General features: G+C 43.0%; 1 protein-coding gene across 6 annotated transcripts in view; it reads right to left on the bottom strand.

The window, feature by feature from the left end:
- Nucleotides 1-4,692: 4,692 nt before the first annotated feature.
- Nucleotides 4,693-24,687, bottom strand: part of CAMKK2 (calcium/calmodulin dependent protein kinase kinase 2) — a 62,828-nt gene continuing 42,833 nt past the window's right edge. For 3 of the 6 annotated variants that reach the window (XM_069960904.1, XM_069960903.1, XM_069960905.1), the window contains exons 8-16: nucleotides 24,632-24,653; nucleotides 18,089-18,177; nucleotides 17,266-17,465; nucleotides 15,315-15,368; nucleotides 14,293-14,366; nucleotides 14,105-14,210; nucleotides 12,771-12,899; nucleotides 11,587-11,687; nucleotides 4,693-9,068 (exon numbers count right to left, since the gene is read on the bottom strand). In XM_069960904.1, the coding sequence (XP_069817005.1) occupies nucleotides 8,996-9,068; nucleotides 11,587-11,687; nucleotides 12,771-12,899; nucleotides 14,105-14,210; nucleotides 14,293-14,366; nucleotides 15,315-15,368; nucleotides 17,266-17,465; nucleotides 18,089-18,177; nucleotides 24,632-24,653 (848 nt within the window). In that variant the 3' untranslated portion in view covers nucleotides 4,693-8,995. Of the gene's footprint in view, nucleotides 9,069-10,789; nucleotides 10,822-11,586; nucleotides 11,688-12,770; nucleotides 12,900-14,104; nucleotides 14,211-14,292; nucleotides 14,367-15,314; nucleotides 15,369-17,265; nucleotides 17,466-18,088; nucleotides 18,178-24,631; nucleotides 24,654-24,687 lie in introns of all 6 variants that reach the window. The other 3 variants (XM_069960908.1, XM_069960902.1, XM_069960909.1) reach the window with 3 other exon arrangements.

The following is a 24,687-nucleotide window of genomic DNA, read 5'->3' as shown; positions in this document are numbered from 1 at the left end:
GCTCCTGTGTCCTGGTCAGGTGTGGTCTGTAGTTAAAGGGGTTATCCAGTGCTACAAAAACATGGCCACTTTTCCCTCTCTCGTCTCTAACGGAACTGAGTTTGAAACCCCACCCAATCTGGAGACAAGAGAGGGGGTTGAAAGTGGCCATGTGTTTGGAGCGCTAGATAACACCTTTAAGCTCCATTCCCTTCCATGGAGCGAAGCTGCAAAACCTACTCCCAAACTGGAGACAAGAGTGGTGCTGTATTTGGAAGAAAGTGGTCATGTTTTTCTAATGTTGGATAACCCCTTTAAGACACACTTTATACAAGTCATCCACAAGCGGCCTCAACCGTGAGTATAAAGTGTATAGAGACCTGAGTCCATCTACAGATTACTCGTGCAGATAGTGATGGGGCATGATGGATTTTTCACTGCTCAACCCCTTTGTTCTCCTTATAAAGAACATATGAACAGCCGTGCCAAACCTTCATGTCTATGGGGAGGAAGGAGAGAGAACATTCAGCTGAACTGAGGTGTTTAAGGCACCGGCGGCTGGGGGACCCGGAGGTTATCAGCGGCTGTGTGGCACTGGGGGAGGCTGGGGCGTCCGGGAGGTTAGTGTGCGGCGGCAGATGGGGGCGATGTCAGCCAGGGGGGGGGGGTGTTGGTGCTGGGAATCTCCCTAGTACTACTCCTCTAATCATCTGCTCATACTATGAGCAGATGATGGGGGGAGGAGGAGTAGTATCTATCTGTCCCACAGCACTGAGCAGGGAGGGAGGAGGTAGTTAGATGTACCGGCTCCTCTCTCCCTCCCTGCTCGGTGCCTTCCATTTGGGGAGCAAGTGTCCTTGCTCCCCAAGTTATTCCACACACAGTCCGTTATCCCATACCCATGGTCTACCAATAAAGTGTAGTTTTCACATTACATTACATACTCCATGTACTTCAAAACAGTACATAGGCTTTTGCATATACTGCGCCCCCTGCTGGACACTACATTGGAATTACACCTGATTCGTGACGTCATGGGATTTGAGAGAATTTGAAGTCTCCATGATCTACTAAATTAAGGGACATAGCAGTATATGTGCATTTCCCATAATTAAAGTATATTAGGAATTTGTCCTAATAATGTCCTTTAACCCACTCCTGTATGTAAAACAAACTATCTTTGTAATGACTACCTTTATGATAAACAGCAATTTTTGCAAAAGGAAAAAAAAACAAAACTGAAATCTCAAATTTGTTGCCACATTTTACATGTAAACTTCTGTGGGGCTCCAAGTTGCATTCAAATTAGAATGCAAAGTTCATGTATACTAGTCAAATTTACAACTACAAGTGCGTGTGTATACAAAAGAACAAAACACAACCTGCAATGAAATATATGTACAAACTATCCCCCTGTAAACTTAGTAGTAGATTCTTGGAGCAAACTTCCAGCAGATATGGTTGGTAAATCTACAACATGGGTCTCTAAACTGCGGCCCTCCAGCCAATAACTGAATGTAAACCTGCCTGGTATATACTGTCCTAAGATGATAAGGCAAATACTAAGAGGGCAGAATAGATGGACCAGGGGGACTTTTGCTGCCTAAAATCATGGACACTTTTACTGCAAGATATCACTTATATTCCAGTTTGTCACTAAATTTGTAACCATAACCAAGTGTACACACAATATTCTTCATAAATACACGTATGACAAAGAGAGAGATCACTAAGTTTAATGGTGATAAATACACAGTATTTAAACATACAACCTGGTAAAATGAAATGCATAGTAAAAGAGAAGCATAATGCAAAAGAAAATCCAATAAAAAAAGCTACAGTCAAATATTTATTAATTTGTTTATCAAATATACAACTTTAACCAAACGGCAGGACGTCTCACATCACGGAAGCTTCGTAACACGTGGTGCAAAATCGTAATCGTTTATTTTCCCCCAATAAAACATTGGTGCGACCCTTACAAAAGCATATAGAAAACATGTAAGTAAAGAGAATATTTAGCAGCTATTTGTGGGCGTCCGACCCTACATACATATCTGCAGATAGTTCACCATGCAAGAACAGACTTACGTATCTATACTCAGAGTCCGCAAACTAGACGACTACACCACGGCTAAAAACACAAAAATCCCTTATCAAGGTTTCCTCTTTGTTAAATAGACGCCAGGAAAAGGTTCCTGAAAGCTGTAAGTAAAATCTTTGGCTTTTTGGCCAAACAAACGTCACGATACGTCAAGTGTTTTTGTAAATATTAATATATACCCAAGATGAAAAGAGAAATCCTCCAGTACAAAAGTACATCTGTTGTGTTCATCTAAAAAAAGCACAAAATCTAGAAATGACTTGGTAGGACTTGGCGTCTGCTGCCGACTTGTGCAGTGTCCGTATACTGGAAACGTTTACATGAGCTTGGTATAATATAAAACCTAAAGCCAGCAGTATACAGCCCATATAGAACGGTCTAGCATCCGCTCCAAGTCTACTTGTGGTTTAGTGTAGGATAGGAGTATAATGTAAAGGAATAGGGTATGGCATGGGTTTTGCACCAGTATTAGAAGTCTATTATAAAAATAAAAAGTAAAAAAAAAGGGGTTTATTATATATTTGAGAAAAAGAAGCCATAACATGTCTGGACCGAAGCTGTGCTGTAAACTACAAGGAAAGCTGCTTATATGTACAACTACATAGGCATATACTTAGAAGCATGCAAACACCGTCTATACGTGTTCAATCAAATTAGCAATTTACAATATGGAAACATTAGAGTACCAGGAACGTCTCCAAGAATTGGCCATGTAAGGCTGAGTTCACACTGCGATATTGCAGTCCATTTTATTTTTAGCCGTTTTATGCACACAAAAAAAACGGATTAAAAACGGATTGAAAACCGATTGTATGTGTGCATCCGTTTTCAATTATGGAAAAAAAAATCCTATTTTTTTGTTGCTAACACAGAAAAAAAAGTCGGCACCGTTTTTGTATAGCTTTAAAAAAAATGGATGCGTTTTGATCTGTTTTTTTTTTTTTATAATGGAAGTCAATGGAAAAACAGATGAAAACAAATACATACGTTTTTTGCATACAAAAGATGAAAAAATGGACTGCAAGAACGCAGTGTGATCCCAGCCTTATTGATCAGACAAAGTTTTAGTCTATGTGGGTACAGGGTGTAAATCATATGTCTAAAGTGCTGAACTGAGCCTACCAAAGTCCAAACGTACCAGAGGAGAAAAAAAGCTAGAAAAACACACACGTGTGACCATATGTAATTTCACAGCCACTCTGGCGCAACTCACCCTCCACTGGAAGTCAATATAGGACCAGGGCTGATCCCCACACGCAATGGAGTTCTCAGTGGGGGCCAGATGCAGATCGTGCTGAAAAAGAGGGGTAAATGCCCACTATGTATATCTTCAAGAATAATGTGATATAACACAATAGATCTATCCATGCACTAATCCATCAATCAATGCTCACTTAATAAACACCAGTGCAACCCTGACCAGCGTATAGAATGTATTCCTAAATACATTTTATTCTATTTTGAGTCATTGCCCAAAAATTCACATAATCTGGAATTTGAACCCAATTTATCATTTGCGCAATAAAAAAAATAAAAATGGCAAAAACAGGCCTACGTTTAGTCAGTTACTTTTTGCCGTTATTCTCCGATTGTTTTTTTTATTTACAAATGTATGAATATTTGTTAAATTAGTCCCATTCGAAAGGGTAAAAAACAAATACTCTGTAGAAAAATTGCACTTTTTAGACTCAATAGTAAATATTCTCCTTAGATATTATTTGTAAGTTTTTTTGTTTTTTACACACAGTATGTCCCCACTCTAACATATTATTATATTACTGTTTTTCTCTGTATTCCACACCCGGTGTTATATTGCTTTGTAGCAATATACTGTGGAGCTGTTCTGGTAGGATCGGAGCCTACTCAGGGTACCGGGCAATCGCGTATGATGTATGGAGTAATTGGGAAGACAGTAACAGACCCCTCCCCCCTCTATCGAGATAACGTTCAGAAGATCTGTCACGTTCTGCACATGTTCAATGTTCAGTATATTACTCCCCCCCTGTGATTATTGATCATACATTCACATACTGATAGAAAGAACTAATAGGAAAATGACTGCGCATGACAACAAGTCTAATGATCATGGGAAAAGAAATTATATATCTAGCCCTGCTGTATGGGGCAGTTTTGGAAGAAAATCACATTTGTTTTTTTAACCCTTCACGGCCCCTTTATTGCCTGCAAGTGGTGCCATGTCTGTGATATATGCTGTAATATAGGAGGCACCAATGATGCTCATGATATGTTAAACCAGGGATGGGGAACCTTCGGCCCTCCAGCTGTTGCAAAACTACAATTCCCATCATGCCTGGACAGCTAAAGCTGTCCAGGCATGATGGGAATTGTAGTTTTGCAACAGCTGGAGGGCCGAAGGTTCTCCATTAGAGATGAGCGAACCGGGTTCGGGTTCGAGTCTGAGGATTTAAAGGGGTTGTTCACAAAAAAAATGTTTTTCTTTCAAATCAACTGGTGCCAGAAATTTGTAATTTACTTATATTAAAAAATCTCAAGTCTTCCGGTACTTATCATGTGCTGTATGTCCTGCACAAAGTGGTGTATTCATTCCAGTCTGACACAGTGCTCTCTGCTGCCACCTCTGTCCATGTCAGGAACTGTCCAGAGCAGCAGCAAATCCCCATAGAAAACCTCTCCTGCTCTGGACAGTTCCTGACATGGACAGAGGTGGCAGCAGAGAGCAGAAAGAATACACCACTTCCTGCAAAACATACAGCAGCTGATAAGTACTGGAAGACTTGAGTTTTTTTTTTTTTTTTAATAGAAGTAAACTACAAATCTCTGGCACTTCCGGGCACCAGTTGATTTGAAAAGAAAAAAATTGCTGAGCTACCCCTTTAAGCACTTTAAATGAATGTAAATAACATTCGGCATTGGTGAAGCCTTTTGAACGACAGACATGTAGCAAGAATGGAAAAAAAATGACCAACATAACCAAGATCCCCCACAATAAGGGTGAATGATCGGACTGGCGGTATATTATTTTACACATAATGATGATGATTATTATTGGTGATTATTGATACTCTAGGTGTGGCATCTATGACATCTAGTAGTCTATGAAGCACTGCATTGTGGGATAATAAAATAGCTTTATATCGCTTCTGGGAAAAACTTTAAGTATAAAATCTATTAAACTAGAGTTTATAAAAGCCTTTTCTTTCAACAGTCTTTTCCCCCTTTGTAGGACGTACTTATTACTTACATGTTACCCCTAGAGCCCTAGTGCGGCAGGACGGACCCGGCACAGTTATCGGAGGTCACAGATCCAAAAGTAACGTGTCCTGAGATGCTAGAAAAACCCCTGGAGCGATGGACTGAGGACCCCGCCAGAAGGGAAGACTTACAGTACAGCCTGATGGTGGAGAATCACCACAGCCAATGAGGAACTCAGGAAGTTTCCTTTACATTGTACATTGTGGCTTTTGTAGTTGTATCCAAGGTTTAGAGAGATTGGGTAAGTGATACAGCTTGTCCACTGAGAATCCAATATGATTTGGATACCTGCAATTTTATAGGCCAGGGATTGCGGCCTATAGCGTGGGATGGGGATTGCGGCCTATAGCAGGGATAGGGAACTTTGGCAAAGGTTCCCCATCCCTACTATAGGCCGACAACAAAGCTTGCAGGGTTCCTGTGCTTATTACACATGTCGGTCAGTATTTGTAATAGGGTACCACGTTTTTGTGTACATTAAAAAAAACGATGCATTTTGATCCCTTTTTTTTTATAATGGAAGCCAATGGAAAAACGGATGCACACAAATGCATCAGTTTTTTCATCTGTATTTTTGCAAAAAGAGGTGCTGTGGCCTTTCTGACCTGCTCTTATTAGCAGATATTCTGACGCTTGCCCCCGCATCTCCGCCTGGGCCATAGACTTTATTCTATGGTCAGGCAGATTCCGCCATCCGCCCGAAGAATTCGGGTCCTATTCAATGGGCCGATGGGGGCCCGATCAATAATGTAAACGAGCGCCGATCTGCTAGATCAGCACTCGTTTACTGGGCCTATTACACGGCCCGATAATCGTTCAGCGAGGGCTGCAGGGACATAGTTACCGATGTCCTTGCAGCCCTTGTTTAAACACCATATACTACCTAACCATGCTGCAGGGCTTCTCCTGTGCTCCTTCCTCCTGGTCCCGCGCGCAGCAGCAGCTTCGGAGCAGCCTGTCTGAGTTGACAGACCGCTCAGCCAATCACTGGCCACGGCGGTCCTGGCCAGTGATTGCCTGAGTGGTCTGTCAGCTCAGACAGGCCGCTCCGAAGGAGAAGCCCTGCAGCATGGTTAGGTAAAGTATGCTGTTTGTGAAATTGTCAGTCGCCCGCCGCGCCGCTTTTCCACATAGCAATGCGCGGTCCGTGCCAGACCATTTTAGGTTTTCACCTAAATAAACGATCAGCCGACAACATGATCATCGGCTGATCGTTGTCTCTATTTCACGGAGCAATAATCAGCCGAGTCGGGACGATTATCGTTCCGTGGAATAGGCCCCTTAACCTGTCTATTCTATGCACAGGCAGATTCTGCCGTCTTCCCAAAGAATAGAGTCTATGGCCCAGGCAGAGATTTACACGGCCGTGAGCGGGGGCGAGCTGTGGAATTTGTGGTGGGTGACACACCCTGAATAACAATTCTAGAGCATCTTCTTACAACTCTGCGTTCTTATTAGGAATTGTGAATAAATAGCAAAGTGGCCGTTACCAGTCAGGGACCGTATCGCTGTATTGTCTGACAATATCCAGTTGGGCACTTTATCTGATGGGGTGAGTTGCATCTCCCGAAACGCGTTATATATGCGCCATGTTGAGTAAACCTCCATTGGATTGTACTTCTGCAGTCTCCTGGATTATGCTTGGATAGCGCTGACCACTTTTTCTTTATTTCATAATTCTGTTATTTACCCATCAGCCCCAATTTGGGAGCCCCCTATTATCATACTATAGTGAGCCTTGGCATATCTCCGGGTCCATTGCACAGATCCCCGGAAATCATCTCAGCCTTTGGAATGATATGCGCAAAGCTCAAGTGACTACAAGCTGAGCTTAAAGTGAATCTGTACCGGATGCCACCCACCCCCAAACCGCTGGTACCATTTTCTAGACTTCATCAGGGCATGTCCGCTCCCGGGGTCGGCCTTTCCCCTGGGGCCAGTATTCTGTCTGAAAACAAGTTTTATTCCAGTGACAGGGAGTCAATAAGGTGGGACATAGAGCATCAATGCCCTGCAGCCTCTCTTCTCGCTTCTTTTTTGGCACACCCCTGGGCTGCATGAAGGCTGTAGGCCTAAGGCACAGATGCTCTAGGTCCCATTTCATTGACAACTCGCTGCGCTGCCGGAATAAAACTTTTTTGCCAGAATACTGGCCCCCGGGGAAAGGCCGATCCCGGTACTGGACATGCCGTGATGAATTCTAGAAAACCATACTGGCAGTTTAGGGGTGGGTGGTGTCATCTGTTACAGATTTGCTTTAACCATATCTTTGCGCCTGTTCCTACCATATCACACAAGGCGCCATGTCTTTGCCTATTTTTCTTCCTCTATAATATCCAATCATGGGAGATGCTCCCAACCAGTAACACAAATCTGGTCATTTAGTCATCCATTTATAGTAAGAGTAACGGCACAACACAGAGCTAAAAAATAAAAAGATCGCAAATTGTTATTTCAAGGAGAATAAAACATATATGCTGCAACAAACCGGTCAGGACGGGCCACAGCTTCTCCTTATATTACAAACAATAATCCATTGGCGTAAACCTGGTAGGTTCCAGAGTCCATGACCAGGTGTCCTATTTATTCTGGCCATCGGTAGACTGACCAGCCACATATGAACGAGACCGAACAGTGATTGGTAGAAGGTTGAATTTGGGTTTATTGGGCCACTGGATCTACAAGCTCAGGGTGTGGACCTTCAATGATGTACTACGCACAGGAACAAAATAGTAAAAAAAAAAAAAAAGTTCACATTTTATATTCCGCAATAAATTGGCGTCTATCTAACGCTCTTAATAGTCGTCTTTTCACAAATCAATCAAAAATAAGAAATATTCTGCATGTGACGAGTGCTGTTTTAATATATACAATACACGTAGCCCACTACTGTCCCGGCCCTCGTACAACAGAGTGTTAGGATATTCCCAAATACACATGTAAACTTTGCAGAATCCATCGGGACTACAAAAATGGAAGTTGTTGTTTGTGTGATGACGTGACCTGGCGCTACATCTATCCACTGTACCATCACGCTGCTGTTGGCTACTTTTCCAGAAAAAAAATAAATGGCACCAAAATCTCAGTCTATAAAGAACAGCAATGCTTATTCTGAATACACGAAAATGTTGTCAACCTCCATATAATAGCAAATCAGAGCCACTTTGGCAAATGTTCATGTGTCTGCTATACTCTCTGTATATATACTATATACACCTCCAGCAGTATAAAGGCCTTGAGAACAAAACAAGAGTGTATTCTCAAGAGAGTCTCTTTCACGCTTCCCCTACCGGAGTGTCCATACGGTACATGACTGTACGGTAAGACCATGGACTGTGACGTGTAGTGTCCCGACAGCCTCATATATATATGTGCACAGTTTGTAATATTTGGCATCAGTAAGACATATGCTACAAGCCACTTCATTTTTTTTTTTTTTTTTTGCAGTATACAATACAAGCACCTTCTCTGGATCAGTCTCCGTGAGTCCTCTGGAAGGATGAGCCCATAGTAAAGGAACTGATAACGTTTAACAACCAGGACATTAAGGTCTTTAGCGCATGCAGCAACATAAGGTGCATAAGTAGCATGCATGGTTCGGTTTACACATGGTGTGTTCACATACACACGCCCGATCACGGATGAGCCCAAGCCACGTCCCATCATGGCAGACCCCCTTCAAGATAGAACTTCGTCCTCTCCTAATTCCTGCAGGTCGCTCTCTCTCAGTATTTCTTCACCGATTTTAATCCTGGGAATTAAGCACAGTAAAAGGAAAATTGTTACATACATATCACATAGAAAGTTTATTATAAGATAAAGGACAATGCAAGAAAGCAGAGCAAAAGATGGCAAGAGAGCGGAAGAAGTGGCGGCATGCCTGACCAAGGCGGGGTGCGGTGGATAGAGAGTTCTGCTTGTAGAGCAGGGATGGGGAACCTTCGGCCCTCCAGCTGTTTCAAAACTACCAGCCTGTCCAGGCATGATAGGAATTGTAGTTTTGCAACAGCTGGAGGGTCAAAGATTCCCCATCACTGGTGTACAGTTTCAATGAAGTAACTAACTGGATGGACAATATAATTTAAGGGGATCTGTCAGTACCAGGGCTGGGCTAGTGTTGGTGTGTGTCTGTTACCCTTCTTTTTGCCATTGGTGCGGTAGATGTGTCACATGGTTGCCCAACACAAGTGTCAAAGAGGAGTAGTGGCTTGGCGTTTGTGCCGCACTTTGGCACGCCTCACTGCTACTTCCTCCTCTCTGTTATTGTGCATATATAATTCTGCCTGGCTCCCTTCTGACTTCATCTTCTGCCGCGCATGCGCTGTTTCTGCCAAGGGCTTCACAGTTCGCGCCTGTGCCTTGGATCAGTCAGGTCCTGTGTCCGAAATTGCGCATGCACCATAGTGTGGAAAAGCAGCGCAAGCACATTGAGCGCACCAACTGAGAGCCTTGGCTTCAGGTCCTCAGAGCTTCTCAGCACTACGGCGCATGCACGATTTTGGACACAGGAGCGCGCAGAGAGCTGAGAGAGCAATTGTCCTCAGTTGATATACAACCTTGTGTGAGCACAGAGGACGGGGACTTCCTGTGTTTGGTCTCTTTTTTTGAACAGAGAAAAGACCAAATATCAGCACGGAGGGAGCATGGAGCACGGTTTGGCCATAGGTATAATGTTGATTTAAACATAGAAAATGTATAGAGAAAAAAAAAAGCGAGTATACTGCAAAACTGCCTGTAATCTCAATCCCTGTGGATTTCTTAAAGAAATTGTAATAAATAGGTATAAAAGGAATTGTAGTGGTCCTACTATAGGGCTCATGTTTTAGCACAGAGTAGCTTAAGTCATGCAATGCTGTGTTAGCTTAAAGTGTCACTGTCGTGAAATTTTTTTTTGCAGAAATCAATAGTCCAGGCGATTTTAAGAAACTTTGTAATTGGGTTTATTATCAGAAAAATGCATTTTTATCATAAAAAAGCAGTTTGAAGCTCTCCCCCCTGTTTTCATTGTTCTCCTATGGAGAGAGCTAAACAAAAGACCAAAACAGGACAACAAAGAGTTAATCTACAAATATCTCACGTTATCTTCTTGGACAGTCACCAGTGACCTGTCTGAGCTCAGATTACAGCTGTCACCCAGCTCCGTGCCTGTAATCCTCTGTTATCTGCTTTCTGCTGCCGGCTAACTCCCTCCTTCCTCCTCCCCCCTCCCCTCTCCCTAGAGCAGACAGGGGACGTCTCCTGCAACAAGTCACAATTTTCAGATTTTTCAGAGTGGATGAAAAAGAGGAAGGAGGGGGGGACCTGGGAAAAGGCTTTTTAAATACAGATAATGGCATATTTGGCTAATAAACCCAATTACAAAGTTTCTTAAAATCGCCTGGACTATTGATTTCTGCAACAAAAAAAAATACGACAGTGACTCTTTAAGTGTAGACTGTTAAGAAGGAGGCGATTATTTTCCGCTCTCGTTACCTTTCATGGGTATATTCTCTGACTTGTGTTTTCTACAAGTGAAAAAAAATACACCCATTATTCTGTACATTTTAATAGAAAAAAAAAAACCAACTCCAACAATTCCAATACGTGATATTCATTGCTTGGTTAATTGTGGAGACACAATTAATCTATATGAATGCTCAATAATAACGGTCCTAGCAACCAAATTACCTGGACATATAAGGAAGCTTAAAGAGTCAGTAGGTTTATGGCGTCCTATCTCAGGGTGGCATAAACTAGTGACAGAGAAGCTGAACAGAATGATGGATCACTTACATTGTTCTGTGCAGCTGATCCAGAGATATCCTCCTGAATAACATGGACAATAAGCAGTCCTATCCATTATGTGCATGAGCCCAGTACTCCTGGATATTGACAAGAAGTAGAAAACTCCACCCACCAGTTGGTGATTGGCAGTTATCTATCCATGCTGTGTACAGGCAGTCACCTGTCAATCAGCAGCTGGAGGACGGGGGTAGAAGTATGACAAGAATTCCATTCTCCTGCATATTAGGAGAACGGCTAACCAGAATGATGTAAGTAATAAACCCATTTGTTCAGCATTTCTGTCCAGAGTTTATGGTGCCCTCATTTAAGGCGGCATAAATCTAGTGACGAATTCCCTTTAAAGGGCTCTGAAGAATTTACAATAATTAAAAGGGTTTTCCAGTCCATCCTCAGGTGAGCACTACAGCTCGCTGTAAGCAATACTAACAACGAACAGAGTCAAATCAGAAATCACATAGCACAACTCCAGATGGGTGGAAACTTACGTCTGTAAAGTACCCGGAGAAGACAAAGATCTTTCTTCTTTTCGGCTTCCGTCGAATGGATTCCCAAAAGAACGTTTCCGCAGCATAGTTTTTACCAATATCTAAAAAGAAGAACAAAGGCCACAATAATATAAAAAGTGATGGAACCAAAAGCCCAGAAAAGGCACCAGAGCTCAGAATCAGAGGAATAGGCCATGTTATTACAAAAGTCCTACTTCCCAGTATAGGTGAGAAAATTTCCCATAACACCATAATCTAGAAAACAATTATTTATTAAAAAAAAAATAAAAAATAAAAGAAATTAAGGGGTATTCCCATCTCAACCAATATTGTTAATCTCTAAAGACCCATTAAGTTAAATATTTTTGCAAATACAACCATTGAGCAAACTTTCCTCCTCCTGATACCCTGCTCTTTCTCTCCTGTTGTTAACAGCTTGTTGCCTAGGTTATCGACCACCACTCTGCTCTAAAAGCAGCGGTCTGGCTGGTGTGTATGTAAATATAGTTTTCATATTTCTATATTATATTGTATATATACACACTATATCTCTATACGTCTACATTATAACTATATATACGAACCAGACCACTGCTTTGTTGTCGGCCTTGTTTTATTAGCTATGTATATTCGTGAACTTATACTGCTACTAATATTTTTCTTCGGTACCAATGTTATATTATGTGAAAACTCAATAAAATCGTTGAACTAAAAAAAACAAAACAAAAAAAAACAACTCAATAATGGGAAGGAAAGAGCAGTCTATAAGGAGAAGGAAAACAGTTTGCTAAATAAATGTATTTGCAAAAATAATTAACTTTATGAGTTAAATAACTGAGATTAGAATACCCCTTTAAAGCATTGAGAACTTTAAGAGTATTTTTGTCAATTTAAACACATTTAGCATCCATGATTTGCAGAGCCCCAGAAACAACAGAGGATCCAAAGCAGAGACTTCCCTGATAGCGTAGTATGGGCGAGAATAGGAGAGGAGATGGGAGAATAGGGCAAATGGCAGCAGACACTGGACGACACCCATTGCTTTGCACTGGGGTTATACCTATTGCCCCTGAAGGCTGTATCCACTGACCAAATGGTTGCCACTGGGTTCAAATTTAGAGGAGACGTTGTATGTCTGTGACGACCTCTATAAACTTTGGCAGCAGGTGCTATGTTGGACTTACCACTGTCGCCAAGCTGGGAATGTGCTTCACTGAGTTTTCCACCTCTTCTTCAGTAACTTCTATTAGGGTGCAGTTTTCATCCTCACTAGGTAGAGGCTCCGCACCATGCTTGGTCACCCATAGATGTAGCTAAAAGGAAAAGGAAGAATATAAGGAATAACTTATAGTATGTTCCTATAACAGAGCGGGAGCGACACTCAACTATTTGCACTTGGGTCATGGTATCACAAAAACGCCTTGATTATAATGTTGTCGGTTCGGGTGGCCACAACCCGCCCACATCCGATCTTGTCCTGTGGCTGAACATCACTCTGGAGCCTGCCGGAATATACAGGAATATGCAGGAGGCCCCCGAGTGAATTAAAGCTGCAGGGCTGTCCCTGAGCACACGCACTAATCACGTGTACATGCGCCAATGACAGCCACCTGGGACTCCCAGCACAGGCAGCATCTGTCACACACTGTGCCGGAAGACAGAAATGGAGGGCCAAAACCGCGCCGGGACAGCAGCAGCAAAGGGGGAACGTATTGGAGGAGAGTTTTGTTTTTATCATCATCATGGGGGCCATGTACTAAAGGGCAGACTACACAGGAGGGGGTCATCTACTAAAGGGGGACTACACAGGGAGCCATCTACTAAAGGGGGTGCTACACAGGAGGGGGTCATCTACTAACATGGGGAAATACAGAGGGGGCCATCTACTAAAGGGGGACTACACAGGGGGCCATCTACTATAGGGGGACTACACAGGGGGCCATCTACTAAAGGGGGACTACACAGGGGGCCATCTACTAAAGGGGGACTACACAGGGAGCCATCTACTAAAGGGGGTGCTACACAGGAGGGGGTCATCTATTAACATGGGGGACTACATGGGGGGCCCCTCTACTTAAGAGGGACTACAATGCAGGGCCATCTACTAAGAGGGGGACTATACAGGGGGCCATTTACTATAGGGGGACTACACATGGGGCCATCTACTATAGGGGGACGCAAGCGCTCTAGATCCCGTGTCAGTACGCCTGTGCACTGTGGTTTCGGGGGCCCTGGATGGGTGGACAGCCCAGGGCCCATTAGTGGGAATCTTTACCACTAGTTGCATGTGATGTGGGGAACCCTGGTATACACTGGGATGGGATGATTTATTCAGCGTTTCCTTGGACTGTTACCCTAATGAAAGTTCACACAGGACAACAAAGTTAATGCACTTTTATACTTTACAGAAATTACAATTCTACACAACCTCCCGTAAGGAATAACCCTTATCCTGAAATTCTAATTCACCATAAACTGTACGCCCCTTCTACCCATCTCCGCTCTATGATCAGCGCACCTTTATATCAGGAACTGAAATCCTAGACTCTGGGTTTTTATCCAGCATCTTCAGAATAAGATCCTTCAGGTCTTCGGAGATCTCTGGCCTGTGGATACAAACACCACTTATTACCAGTGGGTTAAGAAAATTCAGCAGTGGTGTTAGACCTAGGTCACCAAAATTATAACAATAGAAATAGAACTTACTGGTCTGGAAACTCCAGAGGCTGATTCTTTATTTTACCATGTAGTGTTAAGATTCTCTCGTCCATAAACGGACACTGAAAATAGAGGTAAATATTTCATCAAACAAAAGCCGGCAACAGGCTGGAGAGGTCAGTAGAATGCTCATTTGGCCCTCTGCTATTTCTTCACACCCCTGCCATAGACATGCGTATTACACAGCCCGATATCCTGGGTAAGTGAGCACTGATGTGCTTGATTGGCCTATTACACTGCTTGATTATTGTGCAGCAGGGGCTGTATATATATATATGTGTGTGTGTGTGTGTGTATCTCTCTAGTGATGTCCATACAGCCCTTGCTTTAGAAGGGGTAAAATAATAAAGATGTACTTACCTCCCCACATTCCCCCGGTGTCCTCCAGCCTCCGTGGGATTCCCCATTCACCACAGCTCGCACTTCTGGTCCTCTCTGAAATAAAAGGCTGCTCAGCCAATCACTTCGCTGAGCAGTCTGTCACTTCAGAGGTAGGACCAGAAATGTGAGCTGCGGTGAGTGGGGAATCCCACTGAGGCTGGAGGACACCGGGGGAATGTGGGCAGGTAAGTACATGTTTATTTTATTTTTTTTTGCCCTCGCATCAGCCGACAATCAGCTATTAGACTTAGTGATGCATCGCCGATGATTTTTGAAGTTGCTGAAAGACAACTGATGATTGATTCCTCGGCTGATCGTTGTCTTTATTACACAGACTGATATCTGCCTAAATCGGCCCGATACAGCAAATAATCGCTCGGTGTAACAGGGCCCATAAGGTGCATATTTTTTTCAATGGGAAGAGGGGAGTGACACCTGTGTCAGGACCCAACATGTAGGATCCCACCAAGACCCTGCATACACCAGATGATCACCCAGTTTAGTTGGATCGGTCATATGTACTGACATTTAGGTTTGCACTCATTCTATATTTGTGGTGTGTGGTCATGGGCCTGTTATATAACATGTATCATTATATAAATATATATATACAGAAACATATACACTACCTGACCGAACACAAAGCAGTACAGGGTGACTCCCATGGCCCACACATCCAGAGCCTGCGGAGAAACACAAGCACATAAGTGTCCAGGTATGGGCTCCGCTCACCTCTCACATACAGGCTGCAATATTACAGGATTCTGTATCCATGACAACGTTACAGAACACTCCGCACCTCCACGCGTATCTCCGCAGATATATCACACAGGTCGGATTAGTAATAGAAGATGTGTCACATCTGAAAGCATTTATATACCTCCATGGCCGATCTGGTGACTCAGCCACCTGTACACCTCAATGGTAACCGCTTTACCGCCAAGGACACACGGAAAACATTCGGATTCGTTACACTTTAAATGCCAGAGCTTAGACTTTCAAAGGGAACCAATCGGCATGACTGTGCTCATATGGTTCCTAGCAGCAGGGGAAAAGATGCTTTATTACACCCTGCAAGGCCGGCAACTGGTCATCTGGACAGGGAGCCTCCTGTGACTAGTCACAGCTCTCTGCCTGTGTGGGGGTGAAGGCCACTAATGGGTCTCTCTGCCTGTCAATCATCTCCATCTTTTTTCCCCTTTGTAAAGCTACTGCTGCTATATGGCTGGTATATGCTCCGCGAGCTGCAAAGTAGATCTATACTCTGCTGCTGGGAACCATATCAGCACAATGCTGCCAGTTTCCAAATGCCATCACATCAGCAGCGTATACTTACCATCAGCACTGCTGTGATCCGACATCTTCACCTTCACCCATCCCATTTTGCTCTCGCTGCATCTTTCACCCTTGCTCCTCCGGCTTTCAATCACTCAAGAGAAGTGGGGATGGGCGATACAGATGCCAGAGATCGAATTTGGAACAGGACGCATGTGATACTGTCAGAAGAAGGGTGACGATGCTGAATCACAGCAGCGTTAAGAGGAGAGTATACACTGCTGATGTGATGGCATCTGGGAAACTGCAGCACTGATGTAAAAATACACGGATGTAAAAATTACATTTTCAGAATCAACATCTTTTGTCCTTTGACACTAAGGGCCCTATTACATGACCCAATGCGCCAGGTAGGCGAGTGCCGATTTGCTAGACTGGCGATTGCTTACACAGTCTATAATATGACAGGGTTTTATATATATAGTCTACAATGTCCGTGCAGCCCTTGCTGTATATAGAAGATAATAGGTGTATTACTTACCTCTCCGTCCTGTTTCCCGCTGACCACAGCCTCTGAAGCTTCATCTAAACCAGTCTCTAAAGGGACAAGCGGCTCAGCCAATCACTGGCCAAGACAGGACAGCACAGCAGCAACCAGTGATTGGCTGAGCAGTAACTTCAGAGACGGCTTTAAAAGCTTCAGCAGCGGAGGGGCGGGGTACAGGCAGGAGGACACTGGAAGCGTGGACAGGTAAGTATACAGCCTTATTATTTTTCTATATAATTTTCTACATATCTGCCACCGACTGGGCACCTCCTATTACTCATAGTGATGTGCGGTAGGCGGAGAATGATTTTTTTTAGCATACTAAAAGACAAGGATCAGCTTTGATGGGCTTCTCAGCTGATCATTGTCTATTACATGGGGTGATATCTGCCTGATTGGAGATGAATGCCCCGTATAATAGGGCCCTAAGCTTTAGTCTTCTGGCTAACAGGGCCAGTATCATATATGCCATATGTTTTCTGAAGCATTTGGGTCCACATTTGCTAAGACTGATGGTATCAAGAGGTGAATACTTTTTAAACATTCAGCCCATCTGCAAAAGAAAATCTTATCTACTCCTCTCATGATCAGCCGCATTTATTTTTACGGCAATTTTTACCATTTTCAGGTTTTTTTGTTCATAAATTTTGACTAAAGTTATCTCCATGGAGGTCAGCCCCATATTACCAACAGACAGATGTATAGGTCCTCCATCCATACAAACTGCACAGTATTATAGTATTAGATGTTTTATTTACCTTTCCTGAAAATATTTTACGTGTTTCTGAGAGGGTCTCGGGAGCCATGAACGCTGGAGTCCCCACTGTGTTAGTCAGAAAAGCGTCCGTCCCCTCAAACTGGTTACTGACTCCAAAGTCGGCGATCTTAATGTGACCATCTTCACCCACTAAGAGGTTGGATGGTTTGACATCACGATGTATGATTTTCTGATAATGTACTGTAAGATAAAAATGCCGTTTAGTATGTAAAACTACAACGTAGAAAGTACATTCTAACACTTTCAAGTGACCTGAATATTCTACATAGGCTTCTTAAATGCATTAAAGTTTTTTTCTTTCAAATCAACTGGTGTCAGAAAATAATATAGATTTGTAATTTACTTCTATTGGAAAATCTCCAGTCTTCCAGTACTTATCAGCTGCTGTATGTCCTGCAGGAAGTGGTGTATTCTCTCCAGTCTGACACAGTGCTCTCTGCTGCCACCTCTGTCCATGTCAGGAACTGTCCAGAGCAGGAGAGGTTTTCTATGGGGATTTGCTGCTGCTCTGGACAGTTCCTGACATGGACAAAGGTGGCAGCAGAGAGCAGTGTGTCAGACTGGAAAGAATACACCACTTCCTTCAGGACATACAGCAGCTGATAAGTACTGGAAGACTGTTTTTTTTTCTTTTTATAAATAAGGTTACAAATCTTAGTTATGAAAATTTTTTAGATCCAAAAGGACCTTTACTTGTAACTTGATGTATGGAAATGAGAAGATTTCTAGGTTTTCATTATTTTAAATCTGTTGAAATGTGTCCTCAGCCCTTATGGAACGATAACAAGAAAACAAAGACTCACAATACTCAATTCCCTTAATGAGATCCTGGAAGTAAAAACGTGCCTGGTCTTCTGTTAGGGGCTTGGTAGTGGGCACATCCATAACCGGCCTAGATGGTGAACAAAACATCAAAGTCACTATATGTATAGCTATACAATACATCCACATCTACTTGTTGCCCTTATAATGGACAAGCCTTGTTTTTGTTTTCCATGCAGCATGCTAAGTGCGGCTGTCATCAAATTTTATTTTTGCAGAAATCAATAGTACAAGCGATTTTAAGAAACTCTGTAATAGATTTTATATAGCAAAAAAGCCTCTTTCTGTATTCAAAAAGCTGTTTCCTACCCCCCCCCCCCCCCCCCGACTTATCCGTGCATTATCAGGCAAAATTGTCCTCATTTCTGAGGAGCAAAGTGAAGACGGGTTTGCTGAGTCCATTATAACCTATGGAGGGGGGTACAGGGTGACGGAAGGGGGGTGAAGAGTGACCAGTCTGGGGTGTGTGTGTGCGCGTAGGGGGGAAGGGGGGGGCTACAGGGTGATGAGTCTGGGATAAGGGGGGGTAACAGGGTGACCAGTTTGGGGTGAGGGGGGGGGGAGAGACAATAGAGCAACCAATTGATGACTACATTCTCCAAATATTGAGAAAACAAAACACCTTTTGATAGAAAGATCATTACCTACTGAGAAATGAAACATGATTGGTGTCGCTGAACATGGAAATGCCCCAACTATCTGCTGTGTACCTGTAACTGTATGAACAGTGACCATGAGGCAGCACTGGGTGTAGTAGTCATTTATTTATTTTTTTTATTTACTTAGATTTTGTACCTGTGCATTAGGAAATGACACTATTTGCACCAGTCTCCATCAGTCCGGGCCTGGTGTCATGCTGGAGATGGATTAGGAAGCTCTGTCTCCTAATTCACAGGTAAAAACAGCAGGGAGTGGAGACAATGGCGCCTCCATTGGTGAACAGCGTGGGGCCTATGGGAAAGTTAATCCACCACTGCATATAAGACGCTCACATGGATACAACTATTCGGTCTAAATTTTGACCATTATCCTCAGGATAAGCAATCAATATCATCTCCAACACACAGCACCCCGCCGGTAAGCTTTAAATCAGAACCGCAGCTTAAAAGGGGTTATCCACCCAAGAGTGAAAAAAATTAAATGCTAGCCCGTTTTACTCACCAAGTCCCCCTGAGTATTTTGAGACGTCTCCTGTCTTTCTAGTGGATGTCTTTCCTGAGTTACAAGTTTTTCTAAAAGCCGATCTATAACCAGGATAGGAAACTACATTTCCCATCATGCATCTCCCTGATTGGTCCGTCATGCTATCATAAATTATTGCACAGTAAACACAGGGCTGTTTTTTTCCCCGATTTTGCATCAGATCACCCCAGTATGTATTCCATACTAGCTGATGATGTAGCAGTGCTGACGCGCACATGGTGTAGCTATGTGCTGCATATCTGTTTGCTGGGGGGTGAGAGGTGTAGTGTAGGTTTAGATCTCCGCTTGCTGACCGTGAATGAAAACATTCTAGTTCAATCCAGACTCTAAGAACATCTATAATGCTTACAATCTACAGAGCTGAGACACAAAGACAGGTACATAGGCCTGCATTCACTGACAGCAAGCAGATATAGAACTAGAATGCTTCATATTACAGAGACCTAGGCTCAGGGACACATGTAAGTCTATAGAAGCAGCACAGGTGCATGAAGATGATGCAGATAATGTCTCCTGGGGGTCAATAGACAGTTAACCTGGCCCCCAGAGAGATCGCATGACCTGTGTCTACAAGGGGGAGGGGGGAGAGGGAGCTGAGCGTTGTCAGAATGAGCCCAGAGTAGAAGATTTTAGACATCCAGAGCGGATAAGAATGAGAAAAAAAAACAGGGAAAGGGTGCAAAATAGGTTATTCATGTATATTAGATATAGGACAATATTTTGAAGGGGGATTGTTTGGAATATTGTTTTTGTTACCCGGATAATCCCTTTAAGCATATACACTATGAACAAAGCTGGAAGCACAAACCTCCATTTATTGTGTAATGGCAAATGTTCTATTAGCAGAAGACATTTGTTCTATTCATATCTGAAGCATTAGTTCACATCTAGTTGAGTAACTTCTGAAATAAACTGCATTACTCATACTGTACTGGCCTTGTATATAGTATATACCACAACTGTATTTGCAATTGAATTGGACACTGAGATATCACTTACTAGTGATTGCTCCATGTAAGGGCCCATTAGCCTCTTAATGTAATGGGATCCTGCCGTCCATGACTATAAATGCGGCTTCTCAGGTCATCAATGCTCTTTCTCCAGTAATTTTTCTAAAGAGCCACTAAATCTAAATTCTCTTCAATCTCTGTTTGCTGTAGAGATGAATGTGACCGACTGTTCCTTACAAATGCAGCAAAGATGATCCAGCACCGATTGATGGAGGAAAAACTTTAAGCCTTTATTCAGAACTTCATACCGGACATAAAACCAAACAAATGCACAATGTTAATGTGTCACGTTAACATTGCACTTTTATGTGGCTTCACAGCAGTTTGGCCCCCTCTCCTTTATGAACAGTGTCACCTAGGCGGGGCTTCACGGCAGTTGGGCCCTCTCCTCTATGTACAGTGTCAGCTAGGCGGGGGGTTCACTTTTTCTACTTCAATCGGTGTTGGATCATCTTTGCTGCATTAGATTGTTTCTGGACTTGAACCTACCTTGCACCTGGAGTAGTTGTTTGGTTTGAACGGCTTCTAAATTTTTTGCTGCAATTGTTCCTCATGTGGTGTCCCTCTACTAGTGTTTTTCTTATGCATCTGTCCTAAAGTTCTCACTCAGGTTAAACAAGTGGTGGATGAGGTATTTTAAGTTTCCCCGCTAGGTGTAAGTATTTATTATATGTATACTATTGCACAGCTGAAGGAAGGTAATGGGTTAATTGTCTATTTGTACCATTTTTTATGTGCTGACCACTAGGAGGTGCTCTTTTTTTTTCTAACCTATCCTGTTCTTGCTCTCTTACACTCGCAGCCCTGTAGGAGGAGTTAGCTCAGTGTGGGAGTAAGGCTGTTCAGTTCAGACTAGGTATCCAGTGTGAACAGATGCCGGAGAGTCTAGCTCTCACAGAGAGTTCTTCTATGCAATCAACTACTTTCACTATCCAGTGCTAAGCAACAAGTAGGTGAGAGTAGCCACCGAGGAATAACGTAGTCCACGCCATGAATGTGTCAAAAAAGTGCAGGACAGACTGTTGAAACAAGAGGAGCTGATCCCAGTAGGACAAAGCTCCCGTATTAAGAAGGTCTAAGTATCCTACAGCGCAGTGCAGATAACTGGGAAATCTCAGACACCTAGATAAACTAAGATAACTGATGACTAAAGCTCGTGCTACCCACCTGGGACAGGTTCTACGATACCAGGGGGCAGAAGGTGGTCAGACATAGTCACAATGTGAGTACGAGTATCAGTTCACTACAAAGAGGGCTACATTGGGCATAGGGCTCCTCTGGCAAACTCCTCTCCTCTACCTTCTAAAAAGCACTACTACTCTTTCCAAGAATCTACCTCAAGCCCTCAAGTCTTTATCAAGATTATTTCTGTCTGCAAAACGTGTACTGTTGTATTCTCAAAGCTCTTCAGTAAAGTTCTATTTTTATATATCAAACGCATGGGACTCTGTCTGCACCTGCACCTATACACACGCCACAGGTTATTTTTCACCCTTCTGTGGGTGGTGGTACTGCCATCTCGGGTGAGTCAGTTGCCACTCCGGGTTGCCATGACAAGAGCCCAAGGGACCCACAACAAACCCGGAGGTTACTGAACATTTGGGACACAAACTGGCCATACATAAAACAGGTACCAACATGACACCTGTGTGCTGGACTAGCATTGGCGTCACGACAAATAACATCACTGGCTGAGTACCACACATACAAGCATATAGGGCAGGAATAGATTAACTGCGCTCTTACTTAATGAAAGTCCAGACGTGCAATGTCTCACAAGATCCCTACTTTACGACATCCCAAAATTTCTGCTAGGTTTAATACTCTTTAAACTGTCTGGTGTCAGAAAGTAATAAAGATTAATAAATTACTTCTATTTAAAAAAAAAAAAATCAAACCATCAAATACTTAACAGCTGCTGTATGCCCTGCAGAAAGTGGTATTTATTTTCCAGTCTGACACAGGGCTCTCTTTTGCCACCTCTGTCCATGTCAGGAATTGTCCAGAGCAGTAGAGGTTTTCTATGGGGATTTGCTGCTGCTCTGGACAGTTCCTGACATGGACAGAGGTAGCAGCAGAGAGCACGGTGTCAAACTAGAAAAAATGCACCACTACTTTCACTATCCAGTGCTAAGCAACAAGTAGAGGAGAGTAGCCACCGAGGAATAACCTAGTCCACACCATGAATTTGTCAAAAAAGTGCAGGACAGACTCCTGAAACAAGAGGAGCTGATCCCAGTAGGACAAAGCTCCCGTATTAAGAAGGTCTAAGTATCCTACAGCGCAGTGCAGATAACTGGGAAATCTCAGACACCTAGATAAACTAAGATAACTGACGACTGAAGCTCATGCTACCCACCTGGGACAGATTCTATGATACCAGGGGGCAGAAGGTGGTCAGACATAGTCAAAATGTGAGTTCTGACCTGGACAGAGGTAGCAGCAGAGAGCACTGTGTCAAACTGGAAAAAATTCACCAACTACTTTCAGGACATACAGCAGTTGATAAGTACTAAAAATTTTTTTATTATAAATAGAAGTTATAAATCTGTATAATTTCCATATTTTTCTCTGCAGTTTACCTTTAATAGTTAATATACAAGTCTGTTTTCCCACGTTCAGTACCATCCAGAGGTTAAGAGGAGCACATGGTGCTCCTGCTGCTATCTGATGTTGTCATGGTAACAGTCACCACTCTCTAAACAGACTGACTTGGTGACGGCTGTAACGTACATGTGTTAGAACAGTGAAACATGTTTACAACCAATGGAGCCATCACCAGTTTTTAGATGTGTACACCGTTTTTACACAGCACATCAAACTTTATTAGAGTGAAAAAAAGCAAAGAAAAAAAAAAAGTAGAAATGAATACAGCACTTGCATCCAGGAGCTCTAACTGGACAATGAAGGGTTAAGTCATAGATCCAAATAACAAATCCTTACAGAAATACCAGGCAGGGGACCTCTTGAAGGGTTTTTGTGTTTTTTCTTTAAGTATACTCACCCTCCTTTATCCACTGCTGTTCTGACACAAAGACGACTGGCTTTTCTGGTGTACTGCTCTAGCCAATGACTGGCTCAGCAGGGACTTCCTTGTGCCAACACAAACACCAGGAAGCGCTAATAGCAGGGAGGGGCACTTTCAGAACACAAGTGGATAAAGGAAGGTGAGTATGGCTTTGTATTTTTATTTTTTTTTTATTGCAGCGTTAAAACAGAATTATACTGTACACAAAAGTAGTCCCTGATATACCCCTTTAAAGAGTCCAAAAGCTATTGCCTAACATGCGAATGGTGAACGTATAGGGGTTTTCTGGGACTACAATATTGAAGGCCTCTTATGACTCTTACCTCTCTGCTCTTTAAAGGGAATCTGTCGCTAGGTTTATTCCACCTTAAATGAGGGCAGTATAAACTAGTGAGAGAAATGCCTAACAGATCGGCGCATTACTGACATCATTCTGTTCAGCCGTTCTCCTAATATGCAGGAGAATAGGATTCTTGTCACACCCCTCCCCCCAGCTGCTGATTGACAGTTGCTGCCTATACACAGCATGGATAGATAACTGCCAATCAGCAGCTGGTGGGCGGAGTTTTCTGCTTCTCATGAATATCCAGGACTACTGAGCTCATGCACATAATGGAGAGGACTACTTATTGTCCAGGTTATTCAGGAGGAGATCTCTCTGGATCAGCTGCACAGAACAATGTAAGTGATCCATCATTCTGTTCAGCTTCTCTGTCACTAGTTTATGTCACCCTGAGATGGGACACCATAAATCTACTGACAGAGTCTCTTTAAAAATAAAGTGAACTTCACAGTGAAGCAATTGGTTTTGGGCATGTATATAAATAATCTCATCTGACATCACATTTGCATAGCACATCTGTGAAGAGATCATGAAGTTGTCACTAGTTTCAGATGTGCGGTGAGGCCCCTTCACTCATCCAGATACACCAGCGGGCTATGTGATCACAGCTAGCTATGATTCACTCCGGGAAGTGGGAGGTGGGCCGGCGCTGACTGACAGGCCTCTCTGTACACTGGATCCAGAAACATTCCCAGGATAACAGTGACGTTTTCCAGGGCTAGGTCATCTGACGACATCCTTAGGATCCTTATCATATCCGTCTGAGGGGATCTGTGGCGCTGCTCTGCTACAAGTATAACGGCCCCTTAACCCAAGTGTGGCAGACGTGGTGTGTAAGTACAGAGCTGCACCTGATAAAGAAAGATAGCTCATCGATGTTGTAGTGTCTGGAAAAACCCTTTAAGAGACATTTACAAAATACCATGAACTGTGAACTTACCCCCGCTTAACCAACTCAAACACTGCAAAACAAAAATATAAAAAGCTGGTATTAAT

The sequence above is a fragment of the Dendropsophus ebraccatus genome, chromosome 3 (genome assembly GCF_027789765.1).
Source record: "Dendropsophus ebraccatus isolate aDenEbr1 chromosome 3, aDenEbr1.pat, whole genome shotgun sequence".
NCBI classification, from domain to species: Eukaryota; Metazoa; Chordata; class Amphibia; order Anura; family Hylidae; genus Dendropsophus; species Dendropsophus ebraccatus.
The sequence above is the reverse complement of the archived record's forward strand: the minus strand, read 5'-3'. Positions and strand labels throughout refer to the sequence as shown.